General features: G+C 42.8%; 1 protein-coding gene across 1 annotated transcript in view; it reads left to right on the top strand.

Annotated features, from left to right (window-relative positions):
* Positions 1-5,146, top strand: part of AQP9 (aquaporin 9) — a 57,122-nt gene extending 51,976 nt beyond the window's left edge. Inside the window, exon 6 of the mRNA XM_006765228.2 lies at positions 3,226-5,146. Within this exon, the coding sequence (XP_006765291.1) occupies positions 3,226-3,400 (175 nt within the window). The 3' untranslated portion in view covers positions 3,401-5,146. The remainder of the gene's footprint in view (positions 1-3,225) is intronic.
* The last annotated feature ends 12,865 nt before the right edge of the window (positions 5,147-18,011 follow it).

Here is an 18,011-nt window from a genome sequence, read left to right as displayed (position 1 = left end):
TGCTCTATCAGGGAGGGCTGTGCTTTGGATTGGAGTCCAGGAGAGTACAGACAGGAAGGTGGAGGTTAAGTGCACACCCTGGCCATGAGTGTGGAATGTCTCACTGGTGATTTGTGACATGGTGGGGCTGTGTATGTGTGTGTGAGAGAGAGAGACAGGTAGGCAGGCAGACACCGAGAGCTCATGCTGTGTCATTGAGCTGGGCAAGGAAACTTCAAAATTTGCCAAGTCACTAGCCTTGAGCAATGTAATAAGGACTCTGGCAACCCCTAAAACAAAGTTCTGAGGAGTGACTAGCTCTGCCTGGGGAAGTTGGGTAAGGTGCCACTGAAGAAAGAGCTGAGTTAGGTCTTAAAAAATCCTAGTAGAACAGAGATAAAAGAGAACCTGTGCACAGGAAATTTTGCAAGACCTTGTGCTGTCAACCTCATAATGTGCTCGAGGAAGTATGTCAACGGTCAGTACCAATCTCCCAGGACAAAACCTGCCCATTACTTCCTTCCCACTCCCCACTATAAAGCCACAGTAGCTCATCCCATCCACTCATCACTTCTTTGTATAGGAAAGGAACTTACTTTGGTTCATCAGGAAAAACAGAATCTATACTAATAAAAGGTTAATATGCTAATTAAAATGGGTAAACCTGACATCTTCTGGTCGTCCAGTCCTCCTTCAGACAAAGCCACAGTGGCAGGGGCCAAGGCAGAGGTGGTTATGGACGATCAGGCCGACAGGTGAGCAATTAGCGGCAATCAGGTAGGCAGGGGAGGGCGGTTGGGGGCGATAAGGCAGGCAGGCAGGTGAGTGGTTAAGAGCCAGCAGGTCCCGTATTGCAAAAGGGATGTCTGACTGCCGGCAGTTGGACATTCCCCAAGGGCTCCCAGATGGGAGAGGGTGCAGGCCTGGCTGAGCCCCCACCCCCCACCCCCATGCATGAATTTTGTGCATTGGGCCTCTAGTGTCACAATAACAAGCAATCCAGTCTGGCTGGAAGCGTGCATGAAGAAGGTTGGAAAGGGCAAATTTTTGGCAGACCATAGAGGCCCTAGACTCCTAAAAAGGAAAATATGGGGGTTTGACTGCTCCCTATGCTGTAGGTTATAGGGAGCAGCAGAGGAGTTAGGGCAGACATTTGGCATGTTTAGAACTTCAATTTAGCAAATTTAATCTGACATCATTATATAAAATGGATTAAAAAGGATCTCTCCTTTAGAGGGGGCAGCAGTCAGTCAGGAAAAGGCCAGGCTTACTGGTTATCCTCTACCAAAAGTTCCCAAGGAAACCTTTCAGAGACAGCAGGTCTCCAAAGTGTTCCTAGGGTGTCCCACCCTTTCAAGTTTCTATCTCCAAGGTCAGCATCTCAGTAGGTATCCTAGCGTCGACCCACACCCTCAGATAAAGCCAAGAATGCCTTCTTCTCAGACCCTCACTTGCCCCAGTAGGGCAAGCAGTGAGGCTGACTGGAAGTGGGGCAGCAGGAGGTCCGACAAGAGCAAGAGTCAACAGACCTCGGCTGACTCTTCCTTTTTCCGGTAAATGTTAGGCTGTTCCCCATCGGAGTTCTCTCCATGGATTCACATTAAGATGCCAATGATTTGATGAAGGATCTCAGGGGTAGTGCTATTTTTTAAAAAAGTTCACCCAAAGGGATGAATCCCTGATGAAGGTACCTTAAGCAATTAACATAGACATTTCCAGCTTCCCCCAAAATCATAGCATGCAAATGACCCTGTGTACTTGTAAGACTTGACCTGGCGGGGAACCACGTGCAAGCTCCTCCATTTACGACACATGGCCCTGGCACCAGGCGCTCAGCTCTGATAGAATGAGGAGGGTCTATTCTGGGGAAGGAGAACATGCGTCCTGGCAGGTGTCTTGGGCCCCAATCGGTGAAATGACAGATTCACCATAAAACAGTGATGGAGGAAAAGAAATAAAGAACCTCCTAGTCCTTTAAAGCCCCTGTGCCTCTCATAGAAACTTCCACCTGGATTTGGGGGCCCGGGCAGGGACTCTGCGAAGGCAGTTTCGCGCCGTCTCTCTCATGCAGTAAGAGCGACACCTGGTGGCCATTGTGTTCAGTCTCCGTGCTGTTCCCGGGAGCCTGCATTGATGATCTAAGAGTACTTGTATGATCCAAGGGGAAGGGACCACGGAGGACTTGCCCAGAGTCCTTCTATCCTGAGATTAGAACCAGGTCTCGTGACTCCTCGAACAGGCCTCTTGTTCGTGCTCATTTTCTTCATTATCCTTTCTTACCAAAATGTGATACAAAGCAAAAGAGCCTATGTGTAGCTACTGAGCACGCTGGTGAGACGCACAGCCGTGAGTCCTTCCCTTAAACGGAGCACTATGAAACCCTCCTGTGCACCCGTGTGCTCCTCCTATTTTCCCTTCCTAATCCACAGTGTCCTGAATTTATTTATTTATTTATTTTGCTATTTCCCTGCTTTTAAAAGAGTTTTATCTCAAAGGTACAGCTCCTTAAACCATGTATTGTGTAGTGTTGCTTGCTTCTGAGCACTCACGGCTCTTTCTACTGAATTACTAAATGGATTTCATGTCTCCATTAGAGATGGTGGCAATTCACAAGACAGCTGCTTTCTCACAGAATTATACCCTTAACATAACGTACTGACATTGAGGGTTTCCGGAGGCGGGAGGGAATCACAGCACAATAGACTTATCAGAAAATAACTTTAAGCTTAGTTACCTCAAAAAATAAGCGCTGAAGCAAATTATAGTTAGTGCCTAATTCATATTCCACCTCTGACTTTTTAAATTCGTTTTCACTGATAAGCATCCCTGATTATTTTGTGGCTGCCCTCACATTACAATGATGTCCAAAATCTCTCCACATCTTTCCATTCATAATCCTCAGGACTCATTGTTTCAGGACAAGGAAAAGTAAACTGAATAATCAACCTGAACCTTTATTACATGCCCTCAATTTTGACCATACTGTAGGACTATATTTTCTGAAAGGAAAATAAAAAATGGGACATATTCTCTCCTAAGTACCAATAGGACAATGGTGGACCATCTGAAGTCAGGTGTATTGGAGAATCCAGGTTGCCAAGCTGTGGTGAGTGCTCTTATACTTAGCTCTTGCTGATTGATAAGGGAGCCAGAAGCATGAGAAAGACTAGCTGGTTAGTGAATAACTAGCAGTAACACGAGGAGGGAAGCCAAGTGGTGTATCACTAATTCCTTGTTTGATTTCAGAGTTGGAAATAACTTCTGGTGGATTCCTGTTGTGGCCCCTATGGTTGGTGCTGCCATTGGAGGCCTCATCTATGTTCTTCTTATTGAGATCCACCACCCAAACCCGAATCCAGACTTCGAGGCAGAACCATCGGAGGACAAACTAGAGAAACATGAACTTAGTGTGGTAATGTAGCGGTGTGCTCAGTTCTAGGTTTACAGTTGGCTGAGCTGATGTTCTCTTCAGGAAAGATGGCATCCAGCTGCCTATGTTTTCCTAAGACAGAGGTGGATCTGCCCAATGTTCTCTGCTAGCCACTTGGGACACCTGATTGGAAAAGCATCTGAATGAAGTTTTGAAAACACTGACCTCTTCTCTGCCAGTTCCCCCTTCCCTCAGAGTAGCATGGATTGTCTCCTGAAACAGCCTTCTCTCCGCCCTGTTTATTCCATTCTTTCATGTGAATTTTTACTGCTGAGTGAGTACTAATAACTTGAAACTTTGACCTTGGACTTATTTGGATGGTCTCAATTGCATTATCTGTATGAAGCAGCATCACCAAAAACCTTACTTTCACACCCATAAAGGTTACATTCTGAATATCAACCAAAACTCGTTTGAAAGATGAAACAGTGGTTTCAGTGAACATATCCATGAGTTAGGGAGCTAAAGGGTTAATGCTCTAGCTTTGCCGTGCCACTAGTATTTATAAGTTTTGAAATTCTCCAAACCCGGGGATATAAGAAGCAGTAGAATGCAGCTGGAAAGCATAGGAGAAGGACGTTGTGGCATTCAGAAACCTCAGGAGACAAGATAAATTTGGGAAACCAAATGGAATTATTTTAATGGAAACCATTTATCAGATTAATCTCTTGCTCTTTGCATTTTTAGAGGGCACCAATTAATTTCCTGGTCTTTAGTATATAATAACCTAAAATACAATCATAACCTCAGTCATGAAAAATACATCACTCTGTATTTTTAGCTCAAATGTATTTTCCTAATTGCCCATGTGAGGACAGACATTTGACAAGTGAAGTCAATGACTGCACTCGTCCATTATTCTATGCATGCCCTAGAAGCCAAAATGGAAAGCCATTGGCTCCGGGTCTAGTATAATCTTCAGGATGGAAGGTCCCTGGAAATAGCATACCTATTGGGCTTTAGATTACAGAAGGCACTTTCACACCTATGACCTAACTTAATCCTCATAGGGACTGTCTGAGGTAACTGCCCTGCTACCCCTTTTCAGATATGGAAACAAAATCTCAGGGAAACCAAGTGAGGGGCCTGGGTCAGGTGGGAAGTCAAACATCTCCTGTACCCTACACCTTCCAGAAGGCCAGCCTTTACCGGCCAGCCAGAAGGAGCAGGATTGGCAGCTGCCAGAATATGTACACCTCCTGGACCTAATTCTCCTGGATCCTAAGATAAAAGGCCTGCGTTGTCCGGTTTTATTCGCCCTGCTCTAACGCTTTCAAACGAAAGAGGGAGCGATTTGATCGTATTTTTCACCTGCTGAAAAGCGTCATCAGAAGGCCTCCTTTCCTAGGCCACTGTTGGTATTGCTCAGTCTTGATCTCCCCTCCCTGCCGATCCCAAACCTTACATCCAGGAGATTTCCTCTTGGTTAGGCTTTTCCCTTTAAATTCCTCTAATTGATGTCCTTTGGTCAAAAGAGTCTCTGTCAGTTACAAACAGCAGATAAATTGCTCTACATCAAGTGATGCACCTTCAGTCAAACTTAAAAAGCCCAGAATTCCCAGAGGGATCCCGTTTTCCAATTGCTCTGCAATAATAACAGAACAACGGAAAGCTAACGTGAAATATCTCCAGTGGCCTGTGTTCTACAATCTACTGACATACGGAGTTTTTTCCTTGCTCTGAAACTACTTGGATATTTCCTACTTGAAATAAAGTTGTGTTTTTTGTTTAAATTTTTTGTAAGTATTAAGACTGCTAAGTACACTTCGTTCAGAGATTGCCTATTTCTATCTACAAACAGATCTTCCAAGGAGCTTTTAAAAAATGTGCCCAGCTGGTCATTTGTAATGTCTGGGGTGACTCCCATGTGCAGCCAGGGTTGAGTGCATTGACTTGGTGAATTGCATGGGTTTAAGGTTTCTTTCAGAACCAAATCTGGTGAGGGCCAGGCAGCTCTGGTCGGATTCTCAGTGTCAGGGTCCTCATGGAGTAGAGAACAGTGGTTCCCCAAAGGGGGCAGTTTTGCCCCCTTCCCACTTCCACCCAAAATCTCCATTCATGCAAGGAGACATTTGGCAATTCCTGGAGACATTTTTGGTTGTCGTGCTTGGGAAAGGGGTGTTACTGGCATCTGGTGGGTAGAGGTCAGGGATGCTACCAAACAGCCCACAGTGCACAGGACACCCCAGGCCCCCACCCCCTGCGATAAAGAATTATTCAGCCCAAAATGTCTACAGTGTGGAGGTTGAGAGATCCCGGAGTGAAGAAAAGGTGAGGAGAGGAGTAAGAATATGTTGAAATCCTATTCCCTGATTCCAGTTCTGCTAAAGACAGAGATGCCAAACAAGTCAGGAACAGACCCTGGGGGTAGATTATAGAGTAGGAGACAACCCAACATTTGAGTTTTCAGGTTGGATTGTGGAATCTATGATCCATGCAGGTGTTCATTATTCACTCCTTGGTGATTAATGACTAGGATTACGAAGAGGAAATGTACACTTATGGAAATCAACTCCAGGAAGTTTTTTTTTTTAATGGGAAAAAAAAGTCCCTTTATTCCAGATGCTCACATGCAAGTCCTCCCCTTTCCCACCTTATAGGTGGGTTTGTCTGTGTCGGGTTCATTTTGGGGGGTGCGGGGAGATTTTTAAAAAATATATTTTTATTGATTTCAGAGAGGAAGGGAGAGGGAGATAGTGTTGTAATGTACCCCGCGAATCACAGAAGGACGCCTCAAGAAGTCGAATTAAAGAGTCACATTTATTGCAATCCGGGACTATGAGGGGCCATTCCCCAAATCTCATCGTAACAAGATGGTGGCAAAACCAGACTTATATAGGCAAAGGTATCGATTATATCTCAAGGTTTGGAATGAGGAACCTGGTTTGCAAAAAAGCAGTTTACAGAAGCAGAATTAAGCATGTTAGTTTGGGGTCTCGGGGTCACTGAATTGACAGAAATACATTATCTAGAGCCCTTGGGTAACCTGGGTTAAACTTAAGGCATGTTATCTGAATTACAGTTTTGGGTCTAGAGCCTGGGTAACCTGGGTTTATCTAAATTACAGTTTTGGGTCTAGAGCCCTCTGACCTTGGGATAACTGTGCTGTCCTTCCCAGGTAAAGGAAAAATGTGCTTTCTAAGACCAGTATGACTACAACCCATGGGATATTCACATTACAATCAATAAGGCATTTAATAGAATGGGATGATTTATATAATTCAGAAAATCAAAATAACCTTTCCATTGTGAAACAAAGCAAATAGGTACCATACTTCAATAGAAACACCAAAGATAAGAATAATCGGTTGGCTGCCTCCTACTGGGAATTAAGCCACCAACCCTGGCATGTGCCCTCGACCAGAATCGAACCAGGGACCCTTCAGTCCTCAGGCCAACGCTCTATCCATTGAGCCAAACCAGCTAGGGTTGTGCCAGGTTCTTATCCAAGAGAAGGTCTATCAGGTTGAATGATTGTTATCAGAAGTCAATTAGAAACAACTAACCTACATGTTACATAGATCCTTTAGGAGCTAAAATGGCAGCATGCCCCCTTGCTCTCTTCCTTGTCAACCCTAAACCTTAATAGAGGCATTTATCTTAATGCCAAAAATAGAACTTAGGATTTCCCAACAAGTTGTGATCTCAGGGCATGTCAAAGCTTATAGGACTTTTCTAAGCAGTAAGAGCCAGAGTTAACATTCAGATGTTGAACAGGATAAGTCGAGTATAAATGTCACATTTAACATCTGATCCTTAATATATAAATTATTTCCTTTCCATTGCTTTACACACACACTTGTCTAATTTAAAGGTACGTCAGTGCTCAAAAAATGTCATCATGGAAAAAGAATGACCAGTTACAGAACCTATTGTTCAAATAAAAACATGTGGTAACCCACAAGTAAACCACCAGAGCTGCTGTAAATAGAGAAGGGGTGGGGAGGGGGTGGGAGTTTCATTCTGCCTGTGATATCATCTTATACGCACCCCCCAACCCAAGACAGCCCTTGAGAGATCTCTGAAAAGAAACTGTGGGGTGGGGTCTTCAGAATTTGAAAACAGTTTCACAATTTGAAAACCATTGATAAAAGACTTGGGACAAGTTGTTGAACATTTTTATAAAGGTTTTAAGGGTAGAACATACCAAAAGCCATGTTCAATCCCAAGTAATATTCAGGTTTCTTAATAAATAAATCAGAAAGTTTAAACAGAATTAATCAATCCACCAAACATTATCCACAAAGAAATGTTGTATGTCAATTCTCAAACTGGGATTTTAGGTAAATCTATACAAATAAATAGGCAGGCAGGTAGGTAGCGCGGTTCACCAAGTCCCATCCTCTTTCTTGTTGCTGGAATGGAGTAGCTCTTATTCAAGAGAAGCTGTCTCTGGATTAATGAAAGGAGAACCCCCATATAACTGAATATGCATAAATGAACTTAATTAGCTGAGGGAATCCATGGAACGATGTGTAGATTCTATCAAGCACAATTCGATTCTATCTTCCTCCAGTATTACACATCTTTTGTGGGTTTTGGACACTTTTGCCTTCTAGGAAATAACCCCATGTCCCCTCCCTCCTACCTCCCCACCTCCCCGCCAAACACACACACAAATTATAAATTATATGATGGCCCTGCCTCTTGCTTCCTCCTCATAGCGCGCCCCCTGGTGTTCAGAGCCCAGTCACACAGCGGCCTCTTCCTCCTGTCCCTCAAACTCCCTGCCTGTAGGGTCTGAGGAAATAGGACCCAGGGAAGATGAAACCCTAAGTGGGGATGGAGATAGAGGAGAGCTTTGGGAGTCCTGGAGGATGTGAGGAATATTCCAGAGGACAGGCTCAAGGCCATGGGAATCCTCCACATCCCCCACCCACCTTGTGAAGCACCCAGCAGAAAAAGGGATTTCCCGAGCTTTTGAGAAGAAAACAAGGGGTTCTGGGGCCTGGGCATCATAAGCCACAGGGACCCTGCACTGTGATAACACATCATTCTCGTGCAGTATCTCACAGTTTACAAAGCACGTTCACATCTAGTATCTGATAAGAGTCTCAGAACAGACCAGCGAGTAGACTATTATCCCCATTTAGAGGTGAGAAAACTGAGTCTCGGAGGCCTAAGAGCTTTGCACCCTGTTCCAGAGTGAACAGTGGCAGAGGTGGAAGACAAATCACATGGCTAAGCGGAGTGACCAACAGCCCCAGGTTGCTTGGGATCCAGGGATTTTCTGGGATGTGTGAGGCCGGTGCTAAAGCCGGGAAGAGTCAGTCACCCTACATCTGGAGTCAAGACCCACACACTTCCCACCACTGTGCCAACTAATATACACCAGCAGAGAAGATAGTATACTGGGAGTACAGTAGTGTAATGGACTGGCCACCAGCTGCAACAGTTGCCAATGCATGGCCAGTGTTGTTTCCTCTATGCCCCCTCTCTGTCTCACTCCTAACCTGGGATTATTTGTTGAAGCACATCCCAGACATGAAGTCATTGTATTCACAAATATTTAATATATATCTAAAAGATAAGAATTCTTTAAAAATATTAATATCACACATAAATAATTATCAATGATGTCTTCATATCATCAAAAACAGTTCATATATCCAGTGAGACTGTCCTTTAACTCTTGTGAATAACAATGTGGACTGTGGATATGGGAGACGGGTGATATACTCCGATGTCCAGTTCCTCAGGACAACATTGGGCTTTTGTAGTACTAGTTTATCTGTGTTTTGTACTTTGTATCAGAGTCTTCTGTAAGAGTTTAGCAAAATATTTTCATTTTTACACCAAAAGGAAAATGCATGTGCCCACTGTTACTAAAAGTAGCCATCTGGCAGGAGTGAAATTCTGTCTAGGAAGGGAGGAAGCCTCAAATTTACTTGAAATTGTGAAAAAGGGCTATTGCTACATGAAAAAAATGCATACTCCACAAAATGCTCACAGTTTAAAAGCTAAAATGCACCGTGAAAAGAAATCCAAATTTTTTAACAGCCATACAGCCCTCTCTGTGTGTGAGACTCTGTGGCTGATTAAGGTAAGTGGATGCCTAAAACTTTCTAAGCTATGATGATCTTTAGGAGCGGTGTGTATTTGATGCTTCCGCCAACGTTATTTATTTATTTACTTACTTACTTACTTACTTATTTATTTATACTATTTTACCCAAAGACTTCAGACTCTTGAAAATAAAAGCAAATAAGATATGCCATAATACAGCCCAACTTTTGCATAAAGGAAGTCACCTCTGCTGAAATGTTTTTACTTACTTTTTAATATGTTTTTATTGATTTTTAGAGAGAGAGGAAGGGAGAGGGATAGAGAGATAGAAACATTGATGAGAGAGGAACATCATTGATCAGCTGCCTCTTGTATGCACTCCACTGGGGATCAAGACTACAATCTGGGCTTGTGCCCTGACAGGGAATTGAACTGGTGACCTCTTGGTTCCTGGTTGACGCTCAATTGCTGAGCTACACTGGCTGGGCTGAAAGGGGGTTTTGATGGCCCTCAGCTGACCTATCCCATCTGGTGATATTCTCAGAATAAAATGCTGATACAATAGATGAGATAGCCACAAAAATCTTTGAGGGTGAAGGGAAAGGGTGGGCCATGCTTTGCCCGTATGGGAGTCGAATTTTGGCCTGGGGCCAAGGGCAGGGAGTAGGTGTTTCGTTGCTGAATCACTGAACAAGACCGTGAAGGGGGGTCTGTGCATCACAGGTTGAAGGTTGTGTGGCTAGTGCTCAAGAGGTCAGAGTCTGGAGACAGCCAGATTGAATTCTGGTTCCCTGCTGAATAGCTATGAGAGCCTCTAAACCTCAATCTCTTCGCCCAGGAAATGGGAACAATATTGGCAAGTGCTTTCTATTGATTGTTGAAAATATTAAGAAAATGTCTGTGAAACATTGAACATGGTGCCTAGAATTTACTTCCCTGAGAATTACTTTCAGCTAATTCTATCATTATTTCATATTTACGCACTCAGCTTTACAGCTGCTTTGCCAACATAAAAAAAATACTGGAGAAAAACTATGTACATTTGCTGACATTTAAATAATCCAATTTGTGAGACTGACTTAGCTTTGACAATTCTCTTAATATACTCTGTTGCAAAGAATGCCATGCTTAGTTCATCAATTACAGTGCTTTGGTTTTGGTGAATTCATGTAAGATTTCTGGCCCACAGAACTGTAAGTAAATAAAACTTTGTTGTTTTAGGCCACTAGATACGTGCTAGGTTGTTGCAGAAGCTGAACAAACTAATGATAACACTCCCCAAAACAGTCTTGAAAAAGAACAAGTTAGAGGACTTTCACTTCAAGGTTTTAAAACTTAGTAAAAAGCTGCAGTAGTCAAGACAGTGTGAGTAAGAATAGACATGCAACAACAGAATAGAATTGAGAGTCTAGAAATAAACCTTTGCATTTATAGTCTACTGATTTTTAACAAGGGTGTCAAGAGAATTCCATGGCCTTTTTAACAAGTTTTGCTGGAACAGCTAGATAACCATTTACATAAGATTGAATTTGGATCCATAGTTTAAAACATGTACAAATGTTAATTCGTAATTGATCAAAGACTTCAATGGAAGAGCTAAAACTATAAAATTCTTAAAAGAAAACATAGGCATAAATCTTCATGAGCTTGGGTCAGACAATGGTTTACACCAAAAGCATCATCAACAAAAGAAAAAAGAGGTAAATTGGACTTCCTGAAAATTAAATTTTGTGTTTTGAAGACACATTCAAGCAAGTGTAAAGAATCTGCAGCATGCATGAAAATATTTGCCATCATATGTCTGAGAAGGAGCTTGTGTCATAAGAACTATTACAACTCAACAATAAAAGGACAGATAACTCAATTTAAAAATGAGCAAAGGAGTAAAATACACATTTCTCCAAAGAAGATATATAAATGGCCAATAAGCACATAGAAATATGCTCAAAATAATTAGTCATTAGGAGATGCAAATCAAAGCCACAGTGAAATGCTACTTCCCACCTACTTGGGTGGTTGTAATAAAAAATATGGACGATAACCAACATTGATAAGGCTGTGTAGAAATGGATCCTTTATATATTGCTGGTGGGAATATAAAATGGTGCAGCTACTTTGGAAAACAGTCCCAATAAACAAACAGAGCTACCATATGATCTAGCAATTCCATGCTTAGGTCTGTATTCAAAGGAATTGAAAATGCATGCCCATGAAAAAAGTGTGTACATGAATAGCAGCATTATTTATAACAGCCAACAACAACAACAAAAAATGTCCTTCATCTGATGAATGGATAAATAAATGTGATACCTCCATACAATGGAAAATCATTCAGCAGCTAAAAGGAATGAAGTACATTCCTTAAAAAAAATTTGCTAAGTATGAGAAATCAGACACAAAAGGCCAGATAGAGTATTATTCCATTTATATGAAATGTCCAAAATAGACAAATGTATAGAGATAGAATGTAGATTTTCAGCCGCTGGTTGACAGGGGTAAGGGGAGAGGAAATGGGGGGTGACTGCTAATAGTTCCCAGGTTTCTTTTGGTGGTGCTGAACATGTCTGGAATCAGATGCACAACTCTGTGAATAATCTACAAACCACTGAATTATATACCTTTAAAAGAGCAAATTGTATGGCATGTGAATAATTTCTCAATAAAAAAGAATGTTATAACCATTTGCAGAACAATATGGGAGCACTTAGTGATACTAAATATGTGTATCCCTACAACTGAGAAATCTCACTCCTGTCTATATACTTCTGATAATCAGATCCATAGTGGCATATGCACGGGGATGTTTATTGTTGCCTTTGACAGCGGGATGTCAGAAACAAGCTAAACGTCCATTCCTAGGATTGCTCATTGAGATGTGATGGATACTTACTATCAGACACCATGCAGCAGTAAGCTGCAATGAGCCAGATAAGCATCCCACACTATAAATAGACCATAGAAACAGTGTTGAGTTAAAAATAAAAGGAAACAGAACAAGACTCAGAGCAAGTACCACTTATGTAAATTTAAATACATAAGTACAATATATTCTTCAATGATGCATGCAAATGCAAGTATATAGCATCTTAGAATGGCTAACAGTGATAGGAGTGGGGACTGGGAGTAAAAACCCAAGATGAGGAAGGAAAATCTATTCTATATGTATAAAAGCCTAAGTGACCGTCTGACCATCCTACCAGTAGCTATGACGCACAATGACCACCAGGGAGCAGATGCTCAATGCAGGAGCTGCTGAGCTGTGGTGACTTGGAAGCTGCAGTTCTCAGGTGACACACCTGGAACCAGAGAGAAGGGAGCCCAATTCTGGGGTGCATCATCCAAGAACCACTCTCTCGAAATCTAGGACCCCTCAGGGGATGTCAGAGAGCCGGTTTCGGCCTGATCCCCACAGGCCAGGCTGAATGACCCCACCTGCAGGAGGGACCCCGCTCACTCTGCAGACACCCTTCGAGCTGTGGCCCCGCCCCTGGTGTGGCAAGCCAGGGAGGGACCATGGGAGGTTGGCTCCAGGGTGTGTTTGGCCCTTCTTGCCCAGTCCTGCCCACCTTCTAATTAATTTCCTTATGTGCACGAATCTGTGCACTGGGTCAGTAGTAATGAAATAAAATAGAAGCAAAGCCAAGAACATGAAAATGTTGATAATGTGCTATGACTGAGAAGTATAAATAACTCAACTCTCGGACCAGGTCCAAAGAGAGAAATGAAAAGGGGAGGGCAAAAAGGAAGTGAGGTGGAGAGGAGAGGAGGGCTGAAAGACAGTAACTCAGATGCACCCCAACACTTTAACCGACTGTCTTCAGGTGGTGGAATTGTGGTGAGGTTTATTTCTCCATCTCCTTTGAAACACTCTTTAAAAATATTTTTTAGTTTTAAAAAATCTTAAAAATGACAAAAGCCTTAGATGACTTTTGAGTGACATTTAGGGGCACCTTGATGCTATCGGCATCCAGAGAATTACAACCAGCATCATTCCCTGGGGTCATCAACGTGGATTTAAAATGACTGCCTTGTGAAGTGTAACCCAACACTGCCTCTCCCCACTCTTATCAGGTCGGTTCTAGCCTTCCATTGACATTTTGAGCACTCACTAGTCACTAGTGACCCAGATCCCGCTCAGCTGTCCTCACATATTTTCATCCCACTGTAGGGGGTGGGGGGGCAGATCTAATAGATTTCTGAATACCCAGAAATCAGTAAGAGAAGGGCTCTCCAGGATTTAATTCAGGACTGGTTGGAAGAACTGGATGGGATGAGCAAGAGTCAGTAATCTTGGAAATTCTCTTAGAAGATGTCTTATTACCATGCTTGGCTCTCTGCTGGAGCAGCACAGTAGCCCCCACTGCTGGGGCCACCTAATACCACTTATAGATTCAACTCGTACCCAAGATCTGGTACTTCCCATTTTGGAGGGGGATATAAGAAACCCTGGCTTGGTACTGTCTGGTTACTATGTTAGGCTTGTGCATGGTCCTATGACTTGGTACCCAGGTCCTCGCTACTATTATTCAGTTGTACTTCCCTTCCTGCTGCTGTAGTTCCCCATTGTTATGCTCTCCTATTTCTCCAAGTCCTGCTCTCTAACCCTAGATCCCATGACTTCCTGATGTTAAATGGTTGCCTGGCACAGCTAAATGACGTCTGGGTCTCACTCAGCTCACTCCTAGTGATAACAGAGCCATGCAAAATATGGCAGGAACATACAGAGTGATCCCAGTGGGTCTGTCTGATGGTGGTTGGAGCCCCAGTGAGTTGAGCCATGGGAAACATGCTAGGGCCACAAAAGGTTTAAGTTGGGCATGGGGTGGGAGACACATTTTAATCAATGTTTGGAGCATGAAGAACAAAAAAAGGGATATGCCCACAGCTTTGGGCAGATGGTCAATGTTAACAGATGGCAGAGAGAAGGCAGCACTATTTTTATTTTTGCTACATCCTTCAACACAGTGCCATAAGACTGGGGACAGGCATGTGTTGTTCAAATTTTCAGATAAGTGAAAAAAAAAAGAGGCCAAATTTAGAAACTACAGATTGAGTAACAGCTTGTCATTACAATAATAAAACAATGACAATAATGAAAACCAACATGTATTGAGTTATTGCATGCTGGGCGTGGTGCTGTGTGCTCTCTGTACATCATTGCATTTTAATTATCACATCAAACCCTCAGTGAAAGTATTATTATCCTCATTTTACAGATGAAGAAACTGAGGCTCTGAGAAGTTGGCTCACTTGCCTTAGTTCCCAATAAAAATAGCCAGGATTTCAACCCAGGTGTGTTTGTTGGCCAAGACTGGGCTCATCAATTTTTAAATCAAATTGTTGCTGATTGTGTAGGAAGTAATGTGTGTTCACTAGGAGACTATGAGTTGATTGGCAGCCAGTGTGTCAGACTATATTTGAACCACTTTTTGGGAAAGTTTTACCCAGAAAATTCAGGGGAAAGCTAGAGACCAATTACTCCGTGACTGAAGCAAGGCAAATTCTCCACAATGTCATTGTGAATCAAAAGAAGAAAAGCAGCCTAATGGACAATGGATTAGACAGGTTTTCAGCTGGAATGATCACTTCCTAAAAGTATTGCTCAGTCAACAGAGCAAACCTTCCTGGCAGATCTTTATCACCCCTCCTAAGGACTCTGAACTTGCCTAGCCCCACTCAACAATTTTGTCAATGATTTGAATAAAATATCACATATTTACCAAGTTGCAGGGGACACAAGGGATAATGATTTTATTGGATGTCAGATTTGAATAGATTGTTTAACTGGAATGACCATATCCTAAAAATGTTGCTCAATTAATGTATCTGAATCCACGCAGGAGATCGCTAATGTCCTGCAAACAAATTGAATTTGCCTGGTCCTATTCAGCAATTCTGTCAACGATTTGGATAAAATGTGTGGGACATGTTTGCCAAGTTGCAGAGAACACGAGAGATCGTTGTTATATGAGGTGGCAGAACTCAAATCTTTTCTAAAAATCTCATCAAGCTGGAACGATGTGACAGCAGACAAGATGAAATTATGAAGAAAAAATATATAAAAATCCTTTATTTAGGTCTGTAATACCACTTGTGAAAACATTGGAGAGAAGTAGCCAAACAGCCATTCTATGATGAATGCCAGGGACTTATCGTTTGCTGTACGTTCCATCTGATGGCAGGATGGCTAAATGTAAGCAAGCCCAGGACAGTGTGAGTAGTGTGGGGATAACGGAGGCACCATTCCTTCCATCCTCAGCATGAGACAGATCAATTTTGTTCTGGGAATATGTTTCGAGTTATCTACTGCTATATAACAAACCTCTCAGACAAAGTGGCTTTAAAAAAAATTGTATTCTTATCTCTCATGATTCTGTGTGCTGGCTGGGCTCAGCTGGCTGTCCTGCTGGCGTGGTTTGGAAGCAGTCCTCAGCAGGGCATGCACGATGATTCTCACTCACAGAGCTGACCTCTCGGTTCTCCAAGTGGCATCTCATCCTCTCGGGTTTCCTCTCCAGCAGGGTCACTAAACTCACATGGGGGTTAGCTTCCAAGAGCACAGACATAACATTTATTTAAGGCCTAGGACCCGAAGTGGCACAGTCAAAGCACAGCCAAAGTTCAGTGTGGGACAAACTACACGAGGACATGCATAGCAGGAGCTCTCATTTAGGAGGCCATCTTTGGAGCCCATCAGAGGAGGACAACCAGGTTTATAATAAATCCTATATAATAAAAGCCCAGTGACCATAACGGCATAACAACTGGTACAATCACTCTACCAGTTGCTATGAGATGCATTGACCACCTCTCAGTCCCTCCCTCTGGCCCGCAGGCTCCAATTGCATTATAGCCAACGGGGAACCACGGGGAACAGGGTGGGTGGCAGCGGGGCGGGACTGGGGACCCTACCCGCACATGATTTCATAAGCGGGGCCTCTAGTTATATTATAAAATTCTTGTATAATGTGAAAGACTTACCTAAACTTGGGAATTTTAGCGCAGACCTGATTAGGTTTTATAGATTCACATGAGTTGTTTTCAAATTCTTAAAGGAATGGGTAGAGGAAGAGGCCTTAGATACATACTATATAGCTCCAGGGAACAAAATTTGTACTAGAAGTAGGTTTCAGCATAATGGCTGAGTGCCCAGGTGTCTGGGGGGGATGCAGAGAGGTTTCTGTCTGAGCAGGAAGTCCTACTAGATGGTCTCTAAAGCCCCTTTCCACTCTTGAAATCTCAGTTTCTAATTACAGGCCTCCTTCTGTTAATTATTTCTTGGTGTGAATCCTATCTCCTCAGCCAGGTTTTAAATTGGAGGAGCTGGATAAAGGAATAAAGAGATTTCTGGACTAGCATCTAATCTTAGCTCTGTCAACAGCCAGCTGCTATGTGACTTCGGGTAAGTCATTTAATGTCCCTGGGTCTCAATTGCTTCATCTGGAAAAGGAGGGGATTGAATTCTAACCCCCATCCTAGTGCAAAGAGAGGATAATAAACTTTGTTGTGGCTACATCAAGGATAAAATGGAAATGAAAATGGATAAAGTCCTTTAGATATTGCCTGGCCTGTTGTACTTAATGTTAGCGCTTATTCTTTTCTTTCTTTTCTCTCTTTCTCAAATCAATAAATTAAAAAAAATATTTATTGTTGAAAGTACTACATGTGCCCCCCTTTTCCCCCATCAACCCCTCCAGTGCACCCCACCCCCTCCCCAGCTCTCATTATTTTCATGATGATTATTATTATAGTGTTTTCTGAGCCTATGATTTCCATGTATACAAAAAAATCTTGAGTTACTTTAGACCTTCACTGTTTGTTCTGCTCAGTGGTGATAAGAAAGTGATTCATAATCATTTCTAGTCTAAGTCTCCTCAACAAGTAACCAGGAGCCTACCTTGACCTTGAATAGGGCATGCCTTCAATAAATAATTGAATTAAATCTAAAATCATTTGAGTAACAAATGTGTTCTCTTGCTCCATGTCCAGCAGAGGGAGCCAAATAAAAGGAACAAGTTCTTTGATTAGGTAGGGAACACAGTAAGATGGAAGGTCAGGGGCCTTTAGAGGTCCCCTCATTCACTGCCCCCCTCACACTCCCTTCATTTTGTAGGTTGTGAAACTGAGTCCAAGAAGGGAAAGGGGATTTCCCAAGGTTACCAACTAATAAGTGGTAAGATGCTCAGAAAAGAAAACAAAAAAACAAAAGCCTGTATTCTCAATCTGTATCCTTGGGTCTTTGACACATGGTCCTTTCTATGATCCACATTGCTTTTTTGTTCTTCAAGAAAATCAGTTGTAAATAACTGTGACCTCGACATTCACTTCTCCTCCATTATCTGACAGTGTAGGCTTTGGGTTTGAATCCTGACCCTGCTTCTCACTAACTGTGTGACCATGGGCAAGTGACACAACCTCCCAAAGAGTCAGAATCACGTCTTTAAAGTGGTTATAGAGGAGGAAGAAGATGGCGGCGATATAGGCAGACGCGTCCCAGGTCGTGTCCCGGAGCAAATGGAGTGAGCAGCTGAAACTAATAGCACCCACCCCGAGTTGGCGAAAGGGCTCAGCTGGTGAGACGGTTTGCAGCCGGGAA

The sequence above is a fragment of the Myotis davidii genome, unplaced genomic scaffold, assembly GCF_000327345.1.
Source record: "Myotis davidii unplaced genomic scaffold, ASM32734v1 scaffold441, whole genome shotgun sequence".
NCBI lineage: Eukaryota > Metazoa > Chordata > Mammalia > Chiroptera > Vespertilionidae > Myotis > Myotis davidii.
The sequence above is the reverse complement of the archived record's forward strand: the minus strand, read 5'-3'. Positions and strand labels throughout refer to the sequence as shown.